This window comes from Anomaloglossus baeobatrachus, chromosome 2 (assembly GCF_048569485.1).
Source record: "Anomaloglossus baeobatrachus isolate aAnoBae1 chromosome 2, aAnoBae1.hap1, whole genome shotgun sequence".
Taxonomy (NCBI): Eukaryota; Metazoa; Chordata; class Amphibia; order Anura; family Aromobatidae; genus Anomaloglossus; species Anomaloglossus baeobatrachus.
The window spans coordinates 96,828,434-96,850,121 of record NC_134354.1 but is presented as its reverse complement, the minus strand read 5'-3'; the positions used below and the strand labels follow the sequence as shown (position 1 = coordinate 96,850,121).

General features: G+C 42.7%; 1 protein-coding gene across 1 annotated transcript in view; it reads right to left on the bottom strand.

Moving 5' to 3' along the window:
• Positions 1–21,688, bottom strand: part of CENPV (centromere protein V) — a 50,969-nt gene that overhangs the window by 19,499 nt on the left and 9,782 nt on the right. Inside the window, exon 2 of the mRNA XM_075333162.1 lies at positions 8,540–8,638. Within this exon, the coding sequence (XP_075189277.1) occupies positions 8,540–8,638 (99 nt within the window). The remainder of the gene's footprint in view (positions 1–8,539; positions 8,639–21,688) is intronic.

Here is a 21,688-nt window from a genome sequence, read left to right as displayed (position 1 = left end):
AGGATTTTACTATATAACCTGAAGCTAACCCTATTGTTTACGGTTTAAAATTTTCAATTAAAAAGAAATCATGAAAAAAAAAAAAATTGTGTGAGTCTCAAAACATTTGGCCATAACTGTACACATCACACAGGTTCATATTTAGTGAACATGAAACATACCTGGAAAAGTTGTGTAGTTTAAGGGAAAAAAAAAAGATTGCTTTTTGTGCTTTGTGAATCCCGATTTTGCAGTGGGAAGCCTTCTCTTTCCAAAGATTTCCCCTGCAGCCAGTGCTATACTGGCATTATCAGGCGGATCCTATACATACCTTTAGTTGTCAGCTCGGATGTATAGGTTTTGAAACAAAAGCAAGTAAAGTTTGTAAAATGAGCAGCTTTTTGAATGGCAGCAGCTGCTAGTCAGCTGATAGCTGGGGTTAGCATTCCCATCAAAATATAATAATAATATTTCATCCAGTACGCAGACTGGGATAACACAGCTTGTACATACAATAGATTTATGATAAGCATTGTTGGAAACTCCTTTATCAGCAATTGGGAAGATGAAAAATGCAGTAAGATTAAATGAACCTGTCACCAGATTTGGGGCCTATAAGTGAGCTCTTATATACTGCATTCTACTATACTGTACATAAGAGCCCAGGCCGCTGTGTAGAACATACGTCATGCACACTAGCCGACACTGGGGTCCTGCGTAGGCGCACTTTGATCTGCTTCAGTGTTTTCAAAATCTTTTGGTCAGATGTTATTATGCTTACTGATGAATAATTATCAGCATTTCATACTTTTTTAACTTTTTATTTACAAATTCATCAAGTTGATACAAAGTTTGAATATTTCCTGCATTGTCCCTTATTTTTTAAGACTTGTGCTCTTTCCCCTGGCAGATAGATATCGGCTTCTGGGCCAAATCCTGACTGATGACCCATTCTTGTCTAATCAGTATTTGGAGTTGGTCCAATTTCTGTGTTTTCGTTTGTGCAACCACTTTTTGAGGATTGACCACAGATTCTCAATGAGAATGGATTTTGGACATTTCCTGGATATGGACCCAAAATGTCAACATTTTATTCACTGAGCCACTCATTTGTCACTTTTGTATAATAGTTCATCACCAAATTGCTGCTTAATCATTGGGAGACGCTGCACTCTGAGGACGTGTAGATCCCATTATTTATTCCTGGCAGTGTGAGTGAGCCTCCTCCATGGGTGAAAGGCCCCTACACATGAATGGTCTCCAAATTCTTTACTGTTGGCATGACACAGGACTCAAGGCAGCACTCACCTTGGCTTTTATGGAAAATCATTCTTCTGGATGTCCCAAACAGTCTAAAGTGGCTTCATCATAGGAAATAACTTTACCCCAGTCCTCTACAGTCCAAACCCTGTGCTCAATGAAGAAGGGAATTTTGTTTACTTACCGTAAATTCCTTTTCTTCTAGCTCCAATTGGGAGACCCAGACAATTGGGGTGTATAGGCTATGCCTCCGGAGGCCGCACAAAGTATTACACTTAAAAGTGTTAAGCCCCTCCCCTTCTGCCTATACACCCCCCGTGCTCCCACGGGCTCCTCAGTTTTGGTGCAAAAGCAAGAAGGAGGAAAAAAAAATTATAAACTGGTTTAAAGTAACTTCAATCCGAAGGAATATCGGAGAACTGAAACCATTCAACATGAACAACATGTGTACACAAAAAAACAGGGGCGGGTGCTGGGTCTCCCAATTGGAGCTAGAAGAAAAGGAATTTACGGTAAGTAAACAAAATTCCCTTCTTCTTTGTCGCTCCATTGGGAGACCCAGACAATTGGGACGTCCAAAAGCAGTCCCTGGGTGGGTAAAATAATACCTCGTAAGAGAGCCGTAAAACGGCCTCTTCCTACAGGTGGGCAACCGCCGCCTGAAGGACTCGTCTACCTAGGCTGGCATCCGCCGAAGCATAGGTATGCACCTGATAGTGTTTCGTGAAAGTGTGCAGGCTCGACCAGGTAGCCGCCTGACACACCTGCTGAGCCGTAGCCTGGTGCCTCAAAGCCCAGGACGCGCCCACGGCTCTGGTAGAATGGGCCTTCAGCCCTGAGGGAACCGGAAGCCCAGCCGAACGGTAGGCTTCGAGAATTGGCTCCTTGATCCACCGAGCCAAGGTTGATTTGGAAGCCTGTGACCCTTTACGCTGGCCAGCGACAAGGACAAAGAGTGCATCCGAGCGGCGCAGGGGCGCCGTACGAGAAATGTAGAGTCTGAGTGCTCTCACCAGATCTAACAAGTGCAAATCCTTTTCACATTGGTGAACTGGATGAGGACAAAAAGAAGGTAAGGAGATATCCTGATTGAGATGAAAGGGGGATACCACCTTAGGGAGAAATTCCGGAACCGGACGCAGAACCACCTTGTCCTGGTGAAAAACCAGGAAAGGGGCTTTGCATGACAGCGCTGCTAGCTCAGACACTCTCCGAAGTGAAGTGACTGCTACTAGAAAAACCACTTTCTGCGAAAGGCGTGAGAGAGAAATATCTCTCATTGGCTCGAATGGTGGTTTCTGAAGAACCAGCAGCACCCTGTTCAAATCCCAGGGTTCTAACGGCCGCTTGTAAGGAGGAACGATGTGACAAACCCCCTGCAGGAACGTGCGTACCTGTGGAAGTCTGGCTAGGCGCTTCTGGAAAAACACAGAGAGCGCTGAGACTTGTCCCTTAAGGGAGCCGAGCGACAAACCCTTTTCCAGTCCAGATTGAAGGAAGGACAGAAAAGTGGGCAAGGCAAAAGGCCAGGGAGAAAAACCCTAAGCAGAGCACCACGACAGGAAAATTTTCCACGTCCTGTGGTAGATCTTGGCGGACGTTGGTTTCCTAGCCTGTCTCATAGTGGCAATGACGTCTTGAGATAACCCTGAAGACGCTAGGATCCAGGACTCAATGGCCACACAGTCAGGTTGAGGGCCGCAGAATTCAGATGGAAAAACGGCCCTTGAGATAGCAAGTCTGGTCGGTCTGGTAGTGCCCACGGTTGGCCGACCGTGAGATGCCACAGATCCGGGTACCACGACCGCCTCGGCCAGTCTGGAGCGACGAGGATGACGCGGCGGCAGTCGGCCCTGATCTTGCGTAACACTCTGGGCAACAGTGCCAGCGGAGGAAACACATAAGGGAGCTGAAACTGCGACCAATCCTGAACTAAGGCGTCTGCCGCCAGAGCTCTGGGATCTTGAGACCGTGCCATGAACGTCGGTACCTTGTTGTTGTGCCGGGACGCCATGAGGTCGACGTCCGGCACCCCCCAGCGGCAACAGATCTCCTGAAACACGTCCGGGTGAAGGGACCATTCCCCTGCGTCCATGCCCTGGCGACTGAGATAATCTGCTTCCCAGTTTTCCACGCCTGGAATGTGAACTGCAGAGATGGTGGAGGCCGTGGCTTCCACCCACATCAAAATCCGCCGGACTTCCTGGAAGGCTTGCCGACTGCGTGTGCCGCCTTGGTGGTTGATGTATGCCACCGCTGTGGAATTGTCCGACTGAATTCTGATCTGCTTGCCTTCCAGCCACTGCTGGAACGCTTTCAGGGCAAGGTACACTGCCCGTATTTCCAGAACATTGATCTGAAGCGAGGACTCTTGCTGGGTCCACGTACCCTGAGCCCTGTGGTGGAGAAAAACCGCTCCCCACCCTGACAGACTCGCGTCCGTCGTGACCACCTCCCAGGATGGGGGTAGGAAGGATTTCCCCTTCGATAATGAAGTGGGAAGAAGCCACCACCGAAGGGAAGCTTTGGTCGCCTGAGAGAGGGAGACGTTCCTGTCGAGGGACGTCGGCTTCCTGTCCCATTTGCGTAGGATGTCCCATTGAAGAGGACGCAGGTGAAACTGCGCGAAAGGAACTGCCTCCATTGCTGCCACCATCTTCCCCAGGAAGTGCATGAGGCGCCTCAAGGGGTGTGACTGGCCTTGAAGGAGAGATTGTACCCCTGTCTGTAGTGACCGCTGCTTGATCAGCGGAAGCTTCACTATCGCTGAGAGGGTATGAAACTCCATGCCAAGGTATGTGAGCGATTGGGCCGGTGTCAGATTTGACTTTGGAAAATTGATGATCCACCCGAAACTCTGGAGAGTCTCCAGGGTAGCGTCGAGGCTGTGTTGGCATGCCTCTTGAGAGGGTGCCTTGATCAGGAGATCGTCCAAGTAAGGGATCACCGAGTGACCCTGAGAGTGGAGGACTGCTACTACAGTAGCCATAACCTTGGTGAAAACCCGTGGGGCTGTTGCCAGGCCGAACGGCAGTGCCACGAACTGCAGGTGTTCGTTTTCTATGGCGAAGCGCAAGAAGCGCTGGTGCTCTGGAGCAATCGGTACGTGGAGATAAGCATCTTTGATATCGATCGATGCAAGGAAATCTCCTTGGGACATTGAGGTGATGACGGAGCGGAGGGATTCCATCCGGAACTGCCTGGTCGTTACGTGTTTGTTGAGAAGTTTCAGGTCCAGGACAGGACGGAAAGACCCGTCCTTCTTTGGGACCACAAACAAGTTGGAGTAAAAACCGTGGCCCTGTTGCTGAAGAGGAACAGGGACCACCACTCCTTCTGCCTTCAGAATGCCCACCGCCTGCAGAAGAGCCTCGGCTCGCTCGGGAGGCGGGGATGACCTGAAGAATCGAGTCGGGGGACGAGAGGTGAACTCTATCTTGTAACCGTGAGACAGAATGTCTCTCACCCAACGGTCTTTTACCCGTCGCAGCCAGGCGTCGCAAAAGCGGGAGAGCCTGCCACCGACCGAAGATGCGGAGTGAGGAGGCCGAAAGTCATGAGGAAGCCGCTTTGGTAGCGGCACCTCCGGTGGCCTTTTTAGGACGTGACTTAGACCGCCATGCGTCAGAGTTCCTTTGATCTTTCTGAGGCCTTTTGGACGAGGAGAATTGGGACCTGCCCGCGCCCCGAAAGGACCGAAACCTCGACTGCCCCTTCCTCTGTTGGGGTATGTTCGGTTTGGGCTGGGGTAAGGATGTATCCTTTCCCTTGGATTGTTTGATGATTTCATCCAAACGCTCGCCAAACAATCGGTCGCCAGAAATTGGCAAACTGGTTAAGCGCTTTTTGGAAACAGAATCTGCCTTCCATTCCCGTAGCCACAAGGCCCTGCGGAGTACCACCGAATTGGCGGCTGCAACCGCCGTACGGCTCGCAGAGTCCAGGACAGCATTAATAGCGTAAGACGCAAATGCCGACGTCTGAGTGGTTATGGACGCCACCTGTGGCGCGGACGTGCGTGTGGCTGCGTCAATTTGCGCTTGACCTGCTGAGATAGCTTGTAGCGCCCATACAGCTGCGAACGCTGGGGCAAAAGAAGCGCCGATAGCTTCATAGATGGATTTCAACCAGAGTTCCATCTGCCTGTCAGTGGCATCTTTGAGTGAAGCCCCATCTTCCACTGCAAGTATGGATCTAGCTGCCAGTCTGGAGATTGGAGGATCCACTTTGGGACACTGAGCCCAACTTTTGACCACGTCAGGGGGAAAAGGATAACGTGTATCCTTAAGGCGCTTAGAAAAACGCTTATCTGGACAAGCATGGTGATTCTGGACTGCCTCTCTGAAATCAGAGTGGTCCAGAAACATACTCGGTGTACGCTTGGGAAACCTGAAACGGAATTTCTCCTGCTGAGAAGCTGACTCCTCCACCGGAGGAGCTGAGGGAGAAATATCCAACATACGATTGATGGACGCAATAAGGTCGTTCACTATGGCGTCCCCGTCCGGAGTATCAAGATTGAGAGCGGCCTCAGGATCAGAATCCTGATCAGCTGTCTCCGTATCATCAACCAGAGATTCCCCCCTCTGAGACCCTGCACAATATGATGATGTCGAGGGAAAATCTAAGCGAGCTCGCTTAGTCGGTCTGGGGCTGGGGTCTGTGTCAGAACCCTCAGCCTGGGATCCATGAGATACCCCGGGAGGACATTGTTGGTCCAGCTGAGGTGGGCCAGGGAACAAAGATTCAACAGAGTCCCTGTGCTGAGATACCGGCCTGGACTGCAAGGCTTCTAGTATCTTAGCCATAGTCTCAGAGAGTTTTGCAAACTCCGTCCCCGTCACCTGAACAGTGTTAGCAGGTGGCTCCCCCTGGGCTCCTCTTAGCAGAGGCTCCGGCTGAGTAAGTGCCACAGGGGCCGAACAGTGCACACAATGAGGGTCAGTGGAACCTGCCGGTAGCGGGGTCGTACATGCGGCGCAGGCAACATAATAAGCCTGTGTTTTGGCACCCCTGCCTTTCGTGGGCGCCATGCTATTATCTTCCCTGAGTAACACAATAGGGTATATAGCCAGAAATCAACTGTGCACCATACAGTGTAAAACATATATACCATAAACATATAATGTTACACTACTGCACAATGGGGCTAGCACCACAGGTGCTGCTTACCACCCGCCTAAAGCGGTTGTGAGGCCACCAGAGTCCCTGCCTGGGTCTCCCAGACTTTGTCCCCCTCTGCAGCGTCCGAGGAGCTGACAGGAATGGCTGCCGGCGTCCTGAGGAGAGGAGGGAGCCGTGGGCGTGACCCAGAAAGAGCGGGAACTGGTGCCCGCACTGTGCACAGTGAGAGGGGTGGAGTATGCAAAGCATGCTCCAGCCCTCAGTGCTGCTCGTTCTGTGCAGCGTCCCGCCCTTCCCCTGCCTGTCAGGGCTGTGGGCGGGAGGAAAGGAAACTAGGCCGCAAAAAGCCGGGGACTCTAGTAATAAACGCGGCCGCCGTAAAAGCGCGGCCGGCGTGAAAGTCCCCGGCGCACTACAAGTCCCAGCCGCGCCGCAGTGTTTCCATGGCCGCGGCGGTCAGTGCGGCAGTCCCTATACATAAACACACTCAGCAACGCTGAGTGTGTAATGGCACATATTAACCCGGTCAGCGCCGTGGTCCCCGGTGCACTAGCACACCCAGCAAAGCTGGAGTGTTGCTGTGCGCTGTCCCCACAGGGATACAGAGTACCTCCAAGTAGCAGGGCCATGTCCCTGAACGATACCCGGCTCCTATCCAGCAGGCTCCACAGGAGTTGTGGATGAAGCACGGTCTCAGTGCCTGGAGACCGATAGGATCCCACTTCACCCAGAGCCCTGAGGGGGATGGGGAAGGAAAACAGCATGTGGGCTCCAGCCTCCGTACCCGCAATGGATACCTCAACCTTACAACACCACCGACAAGAGTGGGGTGAGAAGGGAGCATGCTGGGGGCTCTATATGGGCCCACTTTTCTTCCATCCGACATGGTCAGCAGCTGCTGCTGACCAATCTGTGGAGCTGTGCGTGCGTCTCTGACCTCCTTCGCACAAAGCAAAAAACTGAGGAGCCCGTGGGAGCACGGGGGGTGTATAGGCAGAAGGGGAGGGGCTTAACACTTTTAAGTGTAATACTTTGTGCGGCCTCCGGAGGCATAGCCTATACACCCCAATTGTCTGGGTCTCCCAATGGAGCGACAAAGAAAAGTTATTTCCTATGATGAAGCCCCTTCAGACTGTTTGGGACATTTGGAAGAATGATTGTCCGGAAATGAAAAGCTGAGAACTACCATGCGTCCTGTGTCTGCCAACAGTAAAGCATCCTGAGATCATTCATGTGAGGGGTCTTTTCATCCATGGAGGGGGGCTCAGTCACAATTTTGTATAAGAATACTGCCATGAATAAAGAATGGCATCTAAACATCCTCCAAGAGCAACTTATCCCAACCATCCAGGAGCCACTTGGTCACGAACCATGCTTTTTCCAGCACGATGGAGACCATGGCACAAAGCTAAGTGATAACTTAGTGGCTTGGTGAATAAAACATTTACATTTTGGGTCCATAGATCTCAATCCCATTAGGAACCTGTTCTCAATCTTCAAAATGCGGATGGACAAACACAACAAGCTGAAAGCACTGGTTGGGCAAGAATGGGTCATCAGTCAGGATCTGACCCAGAAGCCGATATCCAGCTGCCATGGCAAAGAGCCATCTTGAGCCACTGTATAAATTTGATGTTTTTTTCAAAGTTTTAAAACTTATGTAAAGCTTATGGTTGTACTTCAGTCAACATAATGAAAGTAAATGGAAGACAGAGGAGTGCAAATAGGGTCTTACCCGGGTGAGAAACAAGGGGGTGAAACACGGAAAAGGCTCACCTTGTCAGGTTGTGAGAGTCACAACCACTAGGACATGGCTGCTGCAGCCCCATGAGGATGTAGACTGTAAACCGCTAATGGAAAGGATTTAGGACAATATGAGGATACCTCAGTGGTGATTTTATTGAACAACGCATTTCTTAGACTCCATCTCCTTCATTAGGTGAAGATCCCTGGATTGTCCTTTCCTTCACGGCAGCATTAACTCTTTCCATTAACGCTTTACAGTCTACTTTATTAAACATAGAAACATCTGACTAAAACATTGAAGCACCAAACTTTTATGAAAACCAAAACTTTTGTCAGTGTCAAAACTTATGGCCACGACTGCACTTATGTATATGTTACCTTACGCTGGCACATATATAGCATTTTCACATTGTACTTCTTAACAACTTACTTGCAATCAAACACATGGAGGTCAGCAGATGCCCAAACCTCAAAACGAACCGCTCCGCAGTGACATCCTCCGCTGTGCTTCACCAGCCCCTTGTACTCACTGCAGAATGACATAAATATATCTTTCAGATCGCCTACATTGATTGACATCCTACGCACATTTATAAAAGTTTATATTATTGAACTTTAACAATTTATAACTGGATTTTAGACATTGTCATCGCTGTTTTTTCACATAAGCAAATAGCGGTCCAAGTTTCATCAGTGTTTGCTTAGTGTCCATTTTCACCATCAGTTCTTGGTCAGGGTGTCAGTTTTTCCCATCAGTGTTTTTTCTGTGATTTTCATGTATTCATAAATAGATAAATGACAAAGCTTTTCCTATACATTGCAATGCTAATCACAGACTGCATAAAGATGCCATCCGTGTTCTGCCCAGGAGTTTCAAGAACCAAGAGACTTGGATGGGTAATTTTAATTCATTTGGATGAAAAAAAAACAGATTTTCATGATTTGATTGTGGGCACATGTTGAACAAAAAAAAATGTGCAAACAGCCCCATAAGCTATAATGGGTATGTATTGCATCCGTAAAGAACACGTATGTGACTTATGGATGAATGAATGAGTCCAAGAAATGTCACATGAATAAATATACGTAGAAGAGGACAATCTGCCTGCATGGTCATCTTGATCCTCAGGCCCCCATACACATTAGATGGTCGATCCCACTGATATTGAGATTGATTGACAGTTTAATGTGTATGGGGCTCTCCTGACTCCCCTTGACAGGTAGTATCGGGGCAGATAATGGTTAACTAGTTTGAATTTTAATGCCTGACCCTTCTATTAAAAGATAAGCTCCTGTCAAAGCTGTTTGGCAGTGGCTTTCTCCATGTTCTCTGCAGAAAACCCACTAATGTCTATTCGTGCTGAACACTCATGTGTATGGGGAAATCAGGAGAGATAGGTGGTCGAATGAGAGCTCAGCCATAAGCTATAAATGAAGCAGCCACATTGCTGGTCAAAGATTTTCTGAGACCCAGTATGTACTACGTTATGTCAGGAGGACAGATTTGCTTGTACTTGTGCTGAGCATGCACTGGTCTTCTTCCCCCATGGTAAGGCTATGTTCACACATTGCTTTTTTGATGCTTTTTTTTTGCAGCAAAATCTGCTCTAAGAAGTATTAAAAAGCTGCTTCCAAAAGAAGGTTTTTGCTGCTTTTTATTTTCCTGTGTTTTTGTTGCATTTTTAGTTGCGTTTTGCTGTCATTTGTCTACAGTACATTTAAATAAATTTAGTTTAATTCACCACAAAAGCAAACGCACTTGCCTTTTTGCCCTTTTTCATTGATTTCAATGGTGAAAAAAAGCTGCTTCTTTCAAAAACACGGCAGTTTTCCATTTCAGTCAGGAAAAAAAAAGCAAGTGTGTGAGATTTCTTGAGTCTCAGTTTTTCCTGGTACTGTAAAAATTAGCTTTTAATTTGCATAAAACTCATGAAAAAAAACAAAATAAGCAAAAAAGCAACGTGTGAACACAGCCTAAGATACTGTAGGAATTGTAGTCTATGCAGCGCTCACAAGCCACAGGGCCTATAGTGTGACCAACAAACACTGAGCGCCTGCTCCTCGAGATCACCAAAAAACCTTCAAAATTGTAAAAAGGTGATCATTTAGTTTTATTGATTTGGTATAAGTAGATTTTACAGAAGATTTTGGAATTAAAATAATATAAAAGAAAAAACATTTTGTATCAGCTTCACCAATTTCTGCTGCTTTGTACTATTATCAGCAGGGGTCTCAGGGGGTCCCCGTTTATATTCTAAATTCCTCAACAGGATGGTAAATCTGAAAAACAGCCTCATATAGAATGAATTGTGCAATGTCACCTCTGTCACTAGATCTCAGGGTAATTAGTGCACAGAACAGGCAGCTCAGGGTGCAAAAGTCATCGCCATGTAATAAGGACGTTCCAGCCATGTGGGGTATCGGCTGCAGTGAGCGGAGTCTGATTCAATCATTTACCCTCCGCTGGCCACAAATTTCTAAACTATTAACCAATTAAACAGATCCTGGATGGCCTCACGGCGGGGTACAGATAACAGTCTGTAACCGTATACAGAGGAGAATGCCAGAGTGCCAACCCATATAATACTGCTGTACTGAAACTGGATCTGAAAGTCAAGGAGCACCAAAGTAGTGCAACGGCACACAGAAGATTAGTATTGGGAAAAATTACCATAAAACCAAAGAATATAATAATATTATATTTATTCACTTATATAGTGCCATTAATTCCACAGCACTTTACATACATCAGTAAGGCTACTTTCACACATCAGTTTTTTTCCATCAGGTACAATCCGGAAAAAAACGAGTTAAACGGATCCGGTACCGCATCCGTTTTATCCCCATAGATTTGCATTGTTACCGGATTGTACCTGATGGCTTTGCGTTGCATCCGTTTTTTTCCGGATGCGGCAAAATTAATTAAAGCGGCGGCCGGAGGCAACGTGTCTTGCAACGTTTTTTTGTCCGGCAAAAAAACCGCATCGTGCCGGATCCGGCGTGTTTTACAATGAAAGCTTATGGACGTCGGATCCGGCGCAATGCGGTAAAATATGGATGCGGCTGCCGGATCCGTTTTTGTTAACTGCGCATGCACCAAATTAACTAAAAAACCTGATCCATCAAAAAAAACAGACAAATCGGATGCAAAAACGGATGCAAAACGGATCCAACGGATCCGGTTTTTTACGCATCCGGCATAACAGATCCGTTAAAAACCGGATCCGGTGGATACGGCTTTACATTTTTTTTCCCGGATCCTTTGGATCAGGAAAAAAAAGGATTGTGCCTGAATGCAGAAAACTGATGTGTGAAAGTAGCCTAAGGCTATGTTCGCACGTTGCGTTTTTTTCCGCGTTTCTGCAGCGTTTTCAGCAGCAGCGTTTTTGCACTAAAACGCATGCGTTTTTGTTTTCCAGCAAAGTCTATGGGAAAAGCAGAAATCCTGTCTTCACTTTGCTTTTTTTTCTGCAGCGTTTAATTTGCATATTTGTGGTCAAAAACCATGCTGAAAAAGAAGCAGCATGTCAGTTGTTTTTGCCATTTCTGTAGCGTTTCCTTAACATTGGAGTCAATGAGAAATGGCAAAACGCATGTTGGAGTGAATATTCTGCGTTTAATATGCGTTTTACATGCTTTTTACCAGCGTTTTCCTAAGCAAAAACGCAGTTGCAGGTGGGAAATAAACAAGCCAGAAACGTCATTACCTACATCACTTCCTTTTTACTATAAATACAGAGCTGTGTATGTTTCAGTGCCTGCTACTATTGTGATTTCTCATACTATACATACTTGGAGCTAGTTAAATATAAAATGGCTTGGTTCCAAAGAATGAAAATAGATGTTGCTAAATTAATTTCTATGGTAAGTACATGAATATTTCTCATTTTTTATCCAATTATTCATTAACTATAGGTAAGAACTTTTTAATAAATGGCGTTAAAAATAGACATAATATTCCTTGACAACTTCACAAATTGTTGCAATCCTACTACCAAAGTAATTTGTGTCTAAAATGTTATAAATACTTACCTTATTTAATTTTTGTATATGTTCTGTGATGTTTGTTTGCAGAATTTGCAAGACAAATGTTATAATGTTAAGGTATACCTTTATAATTTTCTTATAAATTTAGTAATCACTTAATAACAATATTTATAAATTACGATAAGTATCAGCAGTGAGAAAGGGAATAATACATAACTTTTATTAGAATTATTAAAAAAATTGCGTAGTGCTGCAATTTATAAATTAATTTTTTGTGCAAAAAAATGAAACAATACTCATGTCCAAGAGGACCAACAAAGATAGCGTTGGAGCCCCCCCGGTGGTGTCCGTCAATGATAGACCATAATCACCAGATGGACATTGAGGGGCTTCGACGCCAAATCAGTGTCCAAGATTCATAGACATGACCCTAGAGTCTGACCACTTGTATGTTGGGGTCTCTATACCTGCATCTTGAGCCCTTCACCTACAGTATCTCCCCTGATGAATCCTGGCGGAGGAAACGCGTCGGGAGGTTCCATGGTGATGAATCTTTAGGGCTAATTTAATCAGGGTCAGTTTGGGACGGTCCTTGTAAGGGCTGGAGCTAATGGGGCTTGAGGGTTCAGCTAGTTCCTGCCAGGGAGAGAGCTCCTGCCCGGCCATGGACAGCCACCCGATTCATCTATCCTGATGACCCCCTTCTAACTACTGACCTGCACCTACAACTGGGTGAGACCATTCCATTTCTCTATTTATAATTGCATGATGTATAAATGAGCCGGTCATTATAAGCAAGAGGCAATAATTATACCTATATGTTTACTGCCGTGATTATACTCTGAATTAAATCCAAGAAACACCACTGTGATCTTGGATGGATTTTTGTTAGATTTCTGTTAGGTTATGGTTGGTAATTGGTGTTTACATGTATGAAAAGCTTGTTTTTTGGGGGATTTAGTAACCCCATACTGTATATTACATTGGTGAGTCCTATTGGGGGGCTTGGTTCCCACTGGAATATATCCTCCCATGACCCTAACCTGACTAATAGGATTATAGGTTGTTGCCCCATTTATCCGGCTCATAGTAGTCATCAAATTCACAGTGTCTATGAATCTTGGACACTGATTTGGCGTCGAAGCCCCTCAATGTCCATCTGGTGATTATGGTCTATCATTGACGGACACCACCGGGGGGGCTCCAACGCTATCTTTGTTGGTCCTCTTGGACATGAGTATTGTTTCATTTTTTTGCACAAAAAATTAATTTATAAATTGCAGCACTACGCAATTTTTTTAATAATTCTAATAAAAGTTATGTATTATTCCCTTTCTCACTGCTGATACTTATCTTAATTTTGAGAGGTAATTTGGGAACGGCTTCTCATCACCTGTTTCTATACTGCTGGTATTTATTTATAAATTACCTAACAGGTTGAATCCATGCCATGCCTATGGGATCCTACATGCCCTGATTATATGCAGAAAACAAAGAGGATGGACTGTTGGGGAACAATTTGTGCAGAACTGTTCCCACAATGGCATGAGGCTGATGCAGCCTTACAACATAGAATTGGTATAATATTTATCGGCCTGTTAAAAATTTTAATTTTAAAAACAAAATTTACAATTATTATTATTATTTTTTGTTTGTTTTTTTACATGTAAAATTGTAATAGAGCTTGACGTGCGCAAAAGATGGCGTTCTGTAAAGGACCGTTTTCATAAGCTAAGGAATGAGGGCATGAAAAGTGGGAGTTCACCCAAAAAACCCAATTTCATCTATTATGATGAACTGTCCTTTTTATGCACAAGTCGCAAAACAAGAGAGTACGTATTCATGTAACAGTATGTTTGCATTGTTTTATTACAATAATGTTATCATCACACTTATTTAAATTGGTTTTTATTGATTTGTATGTTTTCTTTCCCTTCAACAGAACTTCTGGAAATGTAGCAACAGAAACACCTGTTGATGATGAAGAAGGGCAAGAGAGCCTTCATCAACAACACCAGGAAGGGCCATCTGCCAGTATGGATCACAATTCCTCTGAAAATGAAGGGGAGATTGAAATTGTTAGTGTCCCTGAAAAATCACCACCAAGATCCACACCAATTAGCTCTGGTCCCTCAAAATATATAAAGCCAAAAAACAAAAAAAAATACCAAAAATATACAATTAGAGGAAGAAGTGATATGTAATGAAACATTGAAATTACTAAATACTACTGCACAAGAAGATGACATAGATCATTTTGGCATTAGTATTGCAGGTAGAATTCGTAAAATTAAAGATGCAAAGAAAAAAAATACATGCATGACAGCCATATGTGGGATGCTGAGTTGCTATGAGGAAGAGGGTAGGTTCCCTTCTTCAGGCTCCATTATTTCGAAAATCGAACAGATTTTTGAAGATGTGAAAAACCCACCAACCCAAAAGAATACTGATGGCCACCAACCCAATCTACATACCCAGACATTATTCCGTTAATCAAAATACCTATAATCCAACTGGCCAACAACAATACTTTCAACAACCCATAACAACTCAAAAACCCCAAAATAGCCAAATGAATATTCACCCTCCGTTAAATGTAAATTTGCAGTCACGAGAACAACCTCATGGTTATTTCAGTAGCCAATTATTTTCAGATCATTAATTTTATAATGTTAGAATCTTTTTTTTTTGTATTATTGTTGGGAAAAAATATGTCTTAATTTTGCATATAAATAATATGTTGCAAATATGTGGCAATGTGTTTAAAAAAGGCTTTATGAGTGTAATAAATCTATGTAACGAAATAAAATAATGTTTTGTTTCAAAATCTATGTTTGTATACTTTAATTTTGCTACATTGACTTATAACTTGATGATTTTAGAGTTATCATTGCTTCAGGAAATGACATCATAACAAATTAACATAAACTAGACAGGAAAGGCAGACATTTTTGTTTTTGAATCATTTAACTTTATTTTTGAGTCAAATAACATGACAAACGCATATGCGTTTTTTTTACAAAAACGCAGGTAAAAAGCGCTAAAAACGCGGAAAAAACGCATGCGTTTTTAGCGCTTAAAAATGATCAAAAGCCATTTGGTCAAAAACCAAGGGAAATAAAACGTGCAGAATAAACTGCAGGTACTCCGACGCAACGTGCGAACATAGCCTAACACTGTCCCCATTGGGGCTCACAATCTAAATACCCTATCAGTATGTCTTTGGGAAGAAACCAACACAAAAACAGGGAGAACATACAAACTCCTTGCAGATGTTCTCCTTGGTGAGATTTGAACCCAGGACACCAGTGCTGTAAGGCTATGTGCGCACTTTGCGTTGAGGTAGTTGCAGTTCAAAAAGCATCCTCTGGCAGAAAGGACAATGCTTTTGGCTTTAAAAATGCATGTAAAATGCAAAGAAAGTAGCCTATGCGCACCTTGCGGTTTTCATGAATTTTTAGTGCTTTTCCGGTGCTTTTAGAAACGCTGCAGTTTTGTATTAAATTGAATTGATGGGAAACGCTGCCAAAATTGCAAAAACAATTGACATGTTGCTTCTTTAAATGCTGAGTTTTTGCCCAAATTTATGCAAATTAAACGCAGCGTTTTGAACAGCATAGTGCGCAAAAGAAAGCTCAATGTCCCATTGACTTTGCTTGAAAAGCATAACGCAAGCATTTTGGCATGAAAACGCTGCAGTTGAAAAAGCAGTGAAAAAGCAGGTAAAAAAGTAAAGTGCGCACATAGCCTAAGACTGTAGTGCTAACCACTGAGCCACCGTGTCGCTAATATCACATACATTTGATGTATCACATATAAAGCCCTGTGCGCACGCTGTGGATTTGCTGCGGTTTTGCTGCATGAATTTCTGCAGAAAATGTTCATAACCTTGCTGCTATCCTTCCCCAGCAAAACCTATGGTAAAACTGCGTTTTTTTTCCCCTACAGGTTTTGCTGCAGAATTTCTGCAGCTAAAAGAATGAGCATGTCACTTCTTTTCGACAGGTACCTGCGCTTTTTGCCACAGATAATGGACCAACCCACAGAAAAAGCATGGCAAAACCGTGGCAAAAATGCAGCAAACTGCAGCAAAAACGCGGGTGCGGTATTCTGCCAAAGGGTGCAGATTTTCTTAAGAAAAGTCAATTTTCTAGTGCGCAGATGGCCTAAGGAAGATATATTTCTGCCAGCTCTCCTGACATTTCTGGTTTATTATATACTTCTATTTCCTATTATAAATCATTTTGGAGCACCTTGTCTTAAATCTCTGCATTGTGTCCTCCCTCTGTTATTCCTCCTCCAAATATGTTAATATACTGACCACTAGGTTGTACAATTCCCCCTGGCAAAGGTGAATTCCTGTCTGAGACTGTATGTACTGACTGGTAGCAATAAATGTCTTCTCTGTGAGCGGTGCTCAAAGAAGGGTAAATATGTATAAAGTACAGACCATATATTATTGCTACAGCATATACCATACTAGAAATATTAAAAATACACTATACCTTTATTCTATTAGTATATCAAAAGCACCTAGAGAAAACTATATATATATATATATATATATATATACATACACCAAATGCTCAATGGGAGCACCACGTTGTTAATTTAGGGTGCTAAACCTCCATTGATAGGTAGGAAATAATCTGTGACCTGTGCTGCAATGATGATGTGGCAAACATCCATATGTGAACACTGCAGACGATCACTGTCCTCTGTGATGATGGTAGTTGGTTGGCACATGATTCAAAGACTTCACTAGGCGAGTCTCATCCAAAATACGGAAGAGAAAGGGGCAAGATGCCTTTTTTTTTTCAGACCGACATTCAAATAACCTTACTGAATGACATTGTCATGAGTTTTTTTCCACGGACAGCACTCAGACAGAAAATACAGTCGTTAGAGCATATTTATACATTGCTTTTTATCCTGCAACAAAACCTGATATCTTAGCAGCAAAAAAAAAAGTGCATTTTTGCAGCATTTTTTGCAGCATTTTTTATGTCATTTATCTACAATACATTTAAATAGTTAGTTTGATTCACCAAAAAAGCAGCAAAAACGCAGCAAAAAAAAAATGCAGCTGCGTTTTTACACTCTCATTGCTTTCAATGGTAAAAAAAGCAGCAAAAACCACTGAATGAATTGACATGCTGCTTCTTTCAAAAACGCATCAAAAATGCAGCAGTTTTGCATTTCAGTAAGGAAAAAAAAACAGTTGTGTGTGCATGAGCTTTCTGAAATCTCATAGGTTTTGCTGGTGCTGTAAAAGCAGCTTTTCATTGGCATAAAACCAATGAAAAACACATGCAGCAAAACCGCACTGTGTTAACATAACCTTAGGCCATGTCCACACTTTACGTCGTCGTAGTTGCAGTTCTAAACGCATCCTCTGGCAGAAATTGCTTTTGCCAAAGTTGCTTTTGACCACAAAATCGCGGTAAATACACGTGCGTTTTAGTTGCGTTTTTAGCGCTTTTTACCTGCGTTTCCATTGCTTAAATTCAGATGCGTTTTGATTACAAAGACACTACTAAATAAAGTTTTGTCATACAAACACTATGAAAAAAGGGTAAAAAAAAATGACAAAGAAATATACTTATTTAAATCATAACGAAAATAGTTATATGTAATATAATTATAGCGGTTTTATACTATTTATATAGCTAGAATTCCAATAAATTAATATTTTTCATTAATTTAATTGTCGGACTATGTATGTGTGTGTGGACATATCATTCCATTATTTTGATGTCAGAAACACATGCGTTTATGTAGTCCAAAACACATGTTTTCAGCAGCTAAAAAGCAGGTAAAACGCTGGAATTTTGATATTTCTTGCTTTTTACAACTTCTCATTGGCTTCAATGTTAGCAAAACGCAGCCAAAATGGCAAAAACAATTGGCATGCTGCTTCTTTGGCTAAGACCGCACTTTGCGTTTCCACCTGCGTTTCAGCTGCTTTTTAGGTCCGTTTTAAACTGCACCTTTTTCATGCCAAAAGGCATGCGTTTTGATTTTACAGCAAAGTCAATGGTAAATGTTGATTTTCAGACCGCACTTTGCGTTTCTAAACGCTGCGTTTAATTTGCATATTTTGTGGCAAAAAACATGCGTTCAAAGAAGCAGCATGTCAATTGTTTTTGCCAGTTCTGCAGCGTTTTGCTAACATTGAAGTCAATGAGAAGTGTCAAAAAGCAGCAAACATCAAAATTCCAGCATTTTACCTGCTTTTTAGGTGCAGAAACATTGCGTTTTTAACTTCAAAAATGCATGCTTTTCACACATTAAAATAATGGAATAATATGTCCCTTTACACACACATAGTCCGACAATTAAATTAGTGAAAAATTTGTTTTTATTGCTATTTTTGCAATAAATTTTATTAATACGCAATATTTTCAAGAAAGTTAACAAATTTCATTGTTAATTTATAAATTATATCTGTTTCTTATTTTTTTCTCTTTTTTTCAGTTTGTTTGACTATTTAATCTTTATTTAGCCGTCCCTTGATGTTCAAAACGCATTTGTCAAAACGCAAGGGGAAAAGCACTGAAAACACATCTTAAACGCGGTAAATACGCATGCGTTTTCAGCGCTAAAGTTCTGAAAAAGGCAACTTTCGTCAAATCAATTAAGCCCAAAACGTGTGTTTAGAACTGCAAGTAGATGAACGCAAAGTGCGGTCTTAACCTTTGAACACAGAGTTTTTGCCCAAAATTATGCAAATTAAACGCAGTGTTTTGAACTGCAAAGTGCGCACAAGAAATCCACTTTTCCCATAGACTTTGGTGGAAAATCAAAACGCATGCATTTTGGCATGAAAACGCTGCAGTTCAAAACGCTGCAGAAAAGCGGGTGAAAACGCAGAGTGCGGACACAGCCTTACTCGGCATAAACTGATCTACAGTGCGTGTTTCATATCAACAGCATGTCAATTTCTTTGAGGAGACTGAATTTTCTGTGCAGATATTTCCCATAGATTTCCATGTGGAAAATCCATAGGTAAAAAACACACGTTTTTAGTGTGTTTCTCTAACGGAAACACAAGTAATTCGCACTTTAGTATACCAATAAAGTTTTGTCAAAGCCAAATACCAGGAATATAAAAAATCAACACAGCTTGATTTAAAGCATGACACGCCAAAAGAAGACAAAAACTGCAGCGTCAAAAACGCATATAGAATATGCACTCCAAACGTAATGAAAAACTACAAGTAACCTAATTTAAATAAGTGCAGAAATGGTGGAGAAATTCTGCAATATCAAAAATTCGCCAAAACCAAGAGTAGGTGTATAAAATGCAGAAGTGGTGCCCATGTTTCTATTATACTTTTCCACTGATTGTTCCACTCCTGGTTACAAATACTGAGGTAAAAAAAAACTCACCAAATACTCAACGTGGGCTACATTCCCACAATGAGTCTAACACACATCTAGGGGGAATTGAGCACATAAAATCCGAGTACCTGTGTGTATTGTGTGATCTATGGCAGATCGCTCAGTGCACATCGTTGGTGGCGGTGTGGCTGTGTAAGCCGGCTTCTATACCACCGCCGATAGGTAAATACTTACCAGTCAGTAATCGCTTAGTGCCTCCGGACGACTTCAGAAGCGATTTGCGTCTGACCTTATTAAAGACATAAAGCAGCAAACCTCTCTCCCAGCTGTTTACTCTGCAGCCCCAATCCTGGAGATTAGATAACATTACACGGTATATTCAGTTTCTTGGATTAGGTCCTGTAATTCTATAGGTGTAAGAGATACCGACCAAGAAAGCAGATGGACTTACAATATTAAAATTCCTGTCAGATAAGGAATAGTATCAAGTGAACAAGTCACCTCACGAACCAGCCAAAATTCGAAATAGTAAAACACCTATTGAGGGTGTACTTACTCTTTTATGCTGAGGTTCTAGCTGTTTTATCTGTTTTAAAATAAGTTATTTTAGCAAAAATGCACTAAAAAGTGCAAAAAAACCCCAACAAAGTACTCACGCGTCGCAGTATACACTTAGGCCACCTTCACACATTGAGTATTTGGTGAGGTTTTTTTACCTCAGAATTTGTAAAAAAAAAAAAAAACAGGAGTGGGTGATAAATACAGAAGTGGTGCCCGTGTTTCTATTATACTTTTCTTCTGATTGTTCCACTCCTAGTTTTGGCTACAAATACTGAACTAAATAACTCACCAAACACTGAGGTAAAAAAACCCTCACCAAATACTGAGGTAAATAACTCACCAAACACTGAGGTATAAAAACCCTCACCAAATACTGAGGTAAATAACTCACCAAACACTGAGGTAAAAAAACCCTCAACAAATACTGAGGTAAATAACTCACCAAACACTGAGGTAAAAAAACCCTCACCAAATACTGAGGTAAATAACTCACCAAACACTGAGGTAAAAAACCCCTCACCAAATACTGAGGTAAATAACTCACCAAACACTGAGGTATAAAAACCCTCACCAAATACTGAGGTAAATAACTCACCAAACACTGAGGTAAAAAAACCCTCAACAAATACTGAGGTAAATAACTCACCAAACACTGAGGTAAAAAAACCCTCACCAAATACTGAGGTAAATAACTCACCAAACACTGAGGTAAAAAAAACCCCTCACCAAATACTGAGGTAAATAACTCACCAAACACTGAGGTAAAAAAACCCTCACCAAATACTGAGGTAAATAACTCACCAAACACTGAGGTAAAAAACCCTCACCAAATACTGAGGTAAATAACTCACCAAACACTGAGGTAAAAAAAAAAACTCACCAAATACTGAGGTAAATAATTCACCAAACACTGAGGTAAAAAAACTCACCAAACATTCAATGTGTGTACATGGCCTAACAAATCATCCTTCATTTATGAGAAAGGAAAAGCTACAACGCTGGTTACCTTGTCGGCATTAGATTACAATAAAGAATCATTTAATATCCACAGGAGACAAAAATTATTTTTCAAAACTGCTGTCAAGGAAAAGTAGATCAGTTGCCAAAAGCAACCAGTACATTTCCATCTCTTGATTATGAAAGCTCATTGCTTAATGCGGTAGCCTGGCTTAATTGTCAAAATAATGGCTTGTTGGCAAGTGGGCCACCAAAGACCGTCCGCATTTCATACCAGTACGGTTCTGGGCATATTGCTCCTTTGCCTTTGGTTGGCATTAAATTTTGAGGAGATGATCATATGTATACGTCCGATATAAGCTAAGGCATAGTTGTATAGAGGAATACTTCACCAATAAGAATGGAGACAGTGTACATTATACAGCAGGCGTCTATGTAGGAGATTCAGTGCTTTCCTAAATAATAGAAAAATGAATATGGCGATTCATAGCTCCCTGGGGGAGGCTAAAAGGACACTCTGGACCCCTGTCACGTCATTGGGGCTTTGTTCCATTTAGCACATATTCTTTTCCCTGTGTACCTGCTTCTGGATGGGGCTACACGGTGACTTTTGTTGTGACAATGGCTGCGCGGCCATTTTTTTTAGGTGACGCTGTTACTTTGTAGCACAGTACAAGTGAATGGGGACTAAAAGGGCACGAGCAAGCCACAAAACATCCGCCAAGTTTGG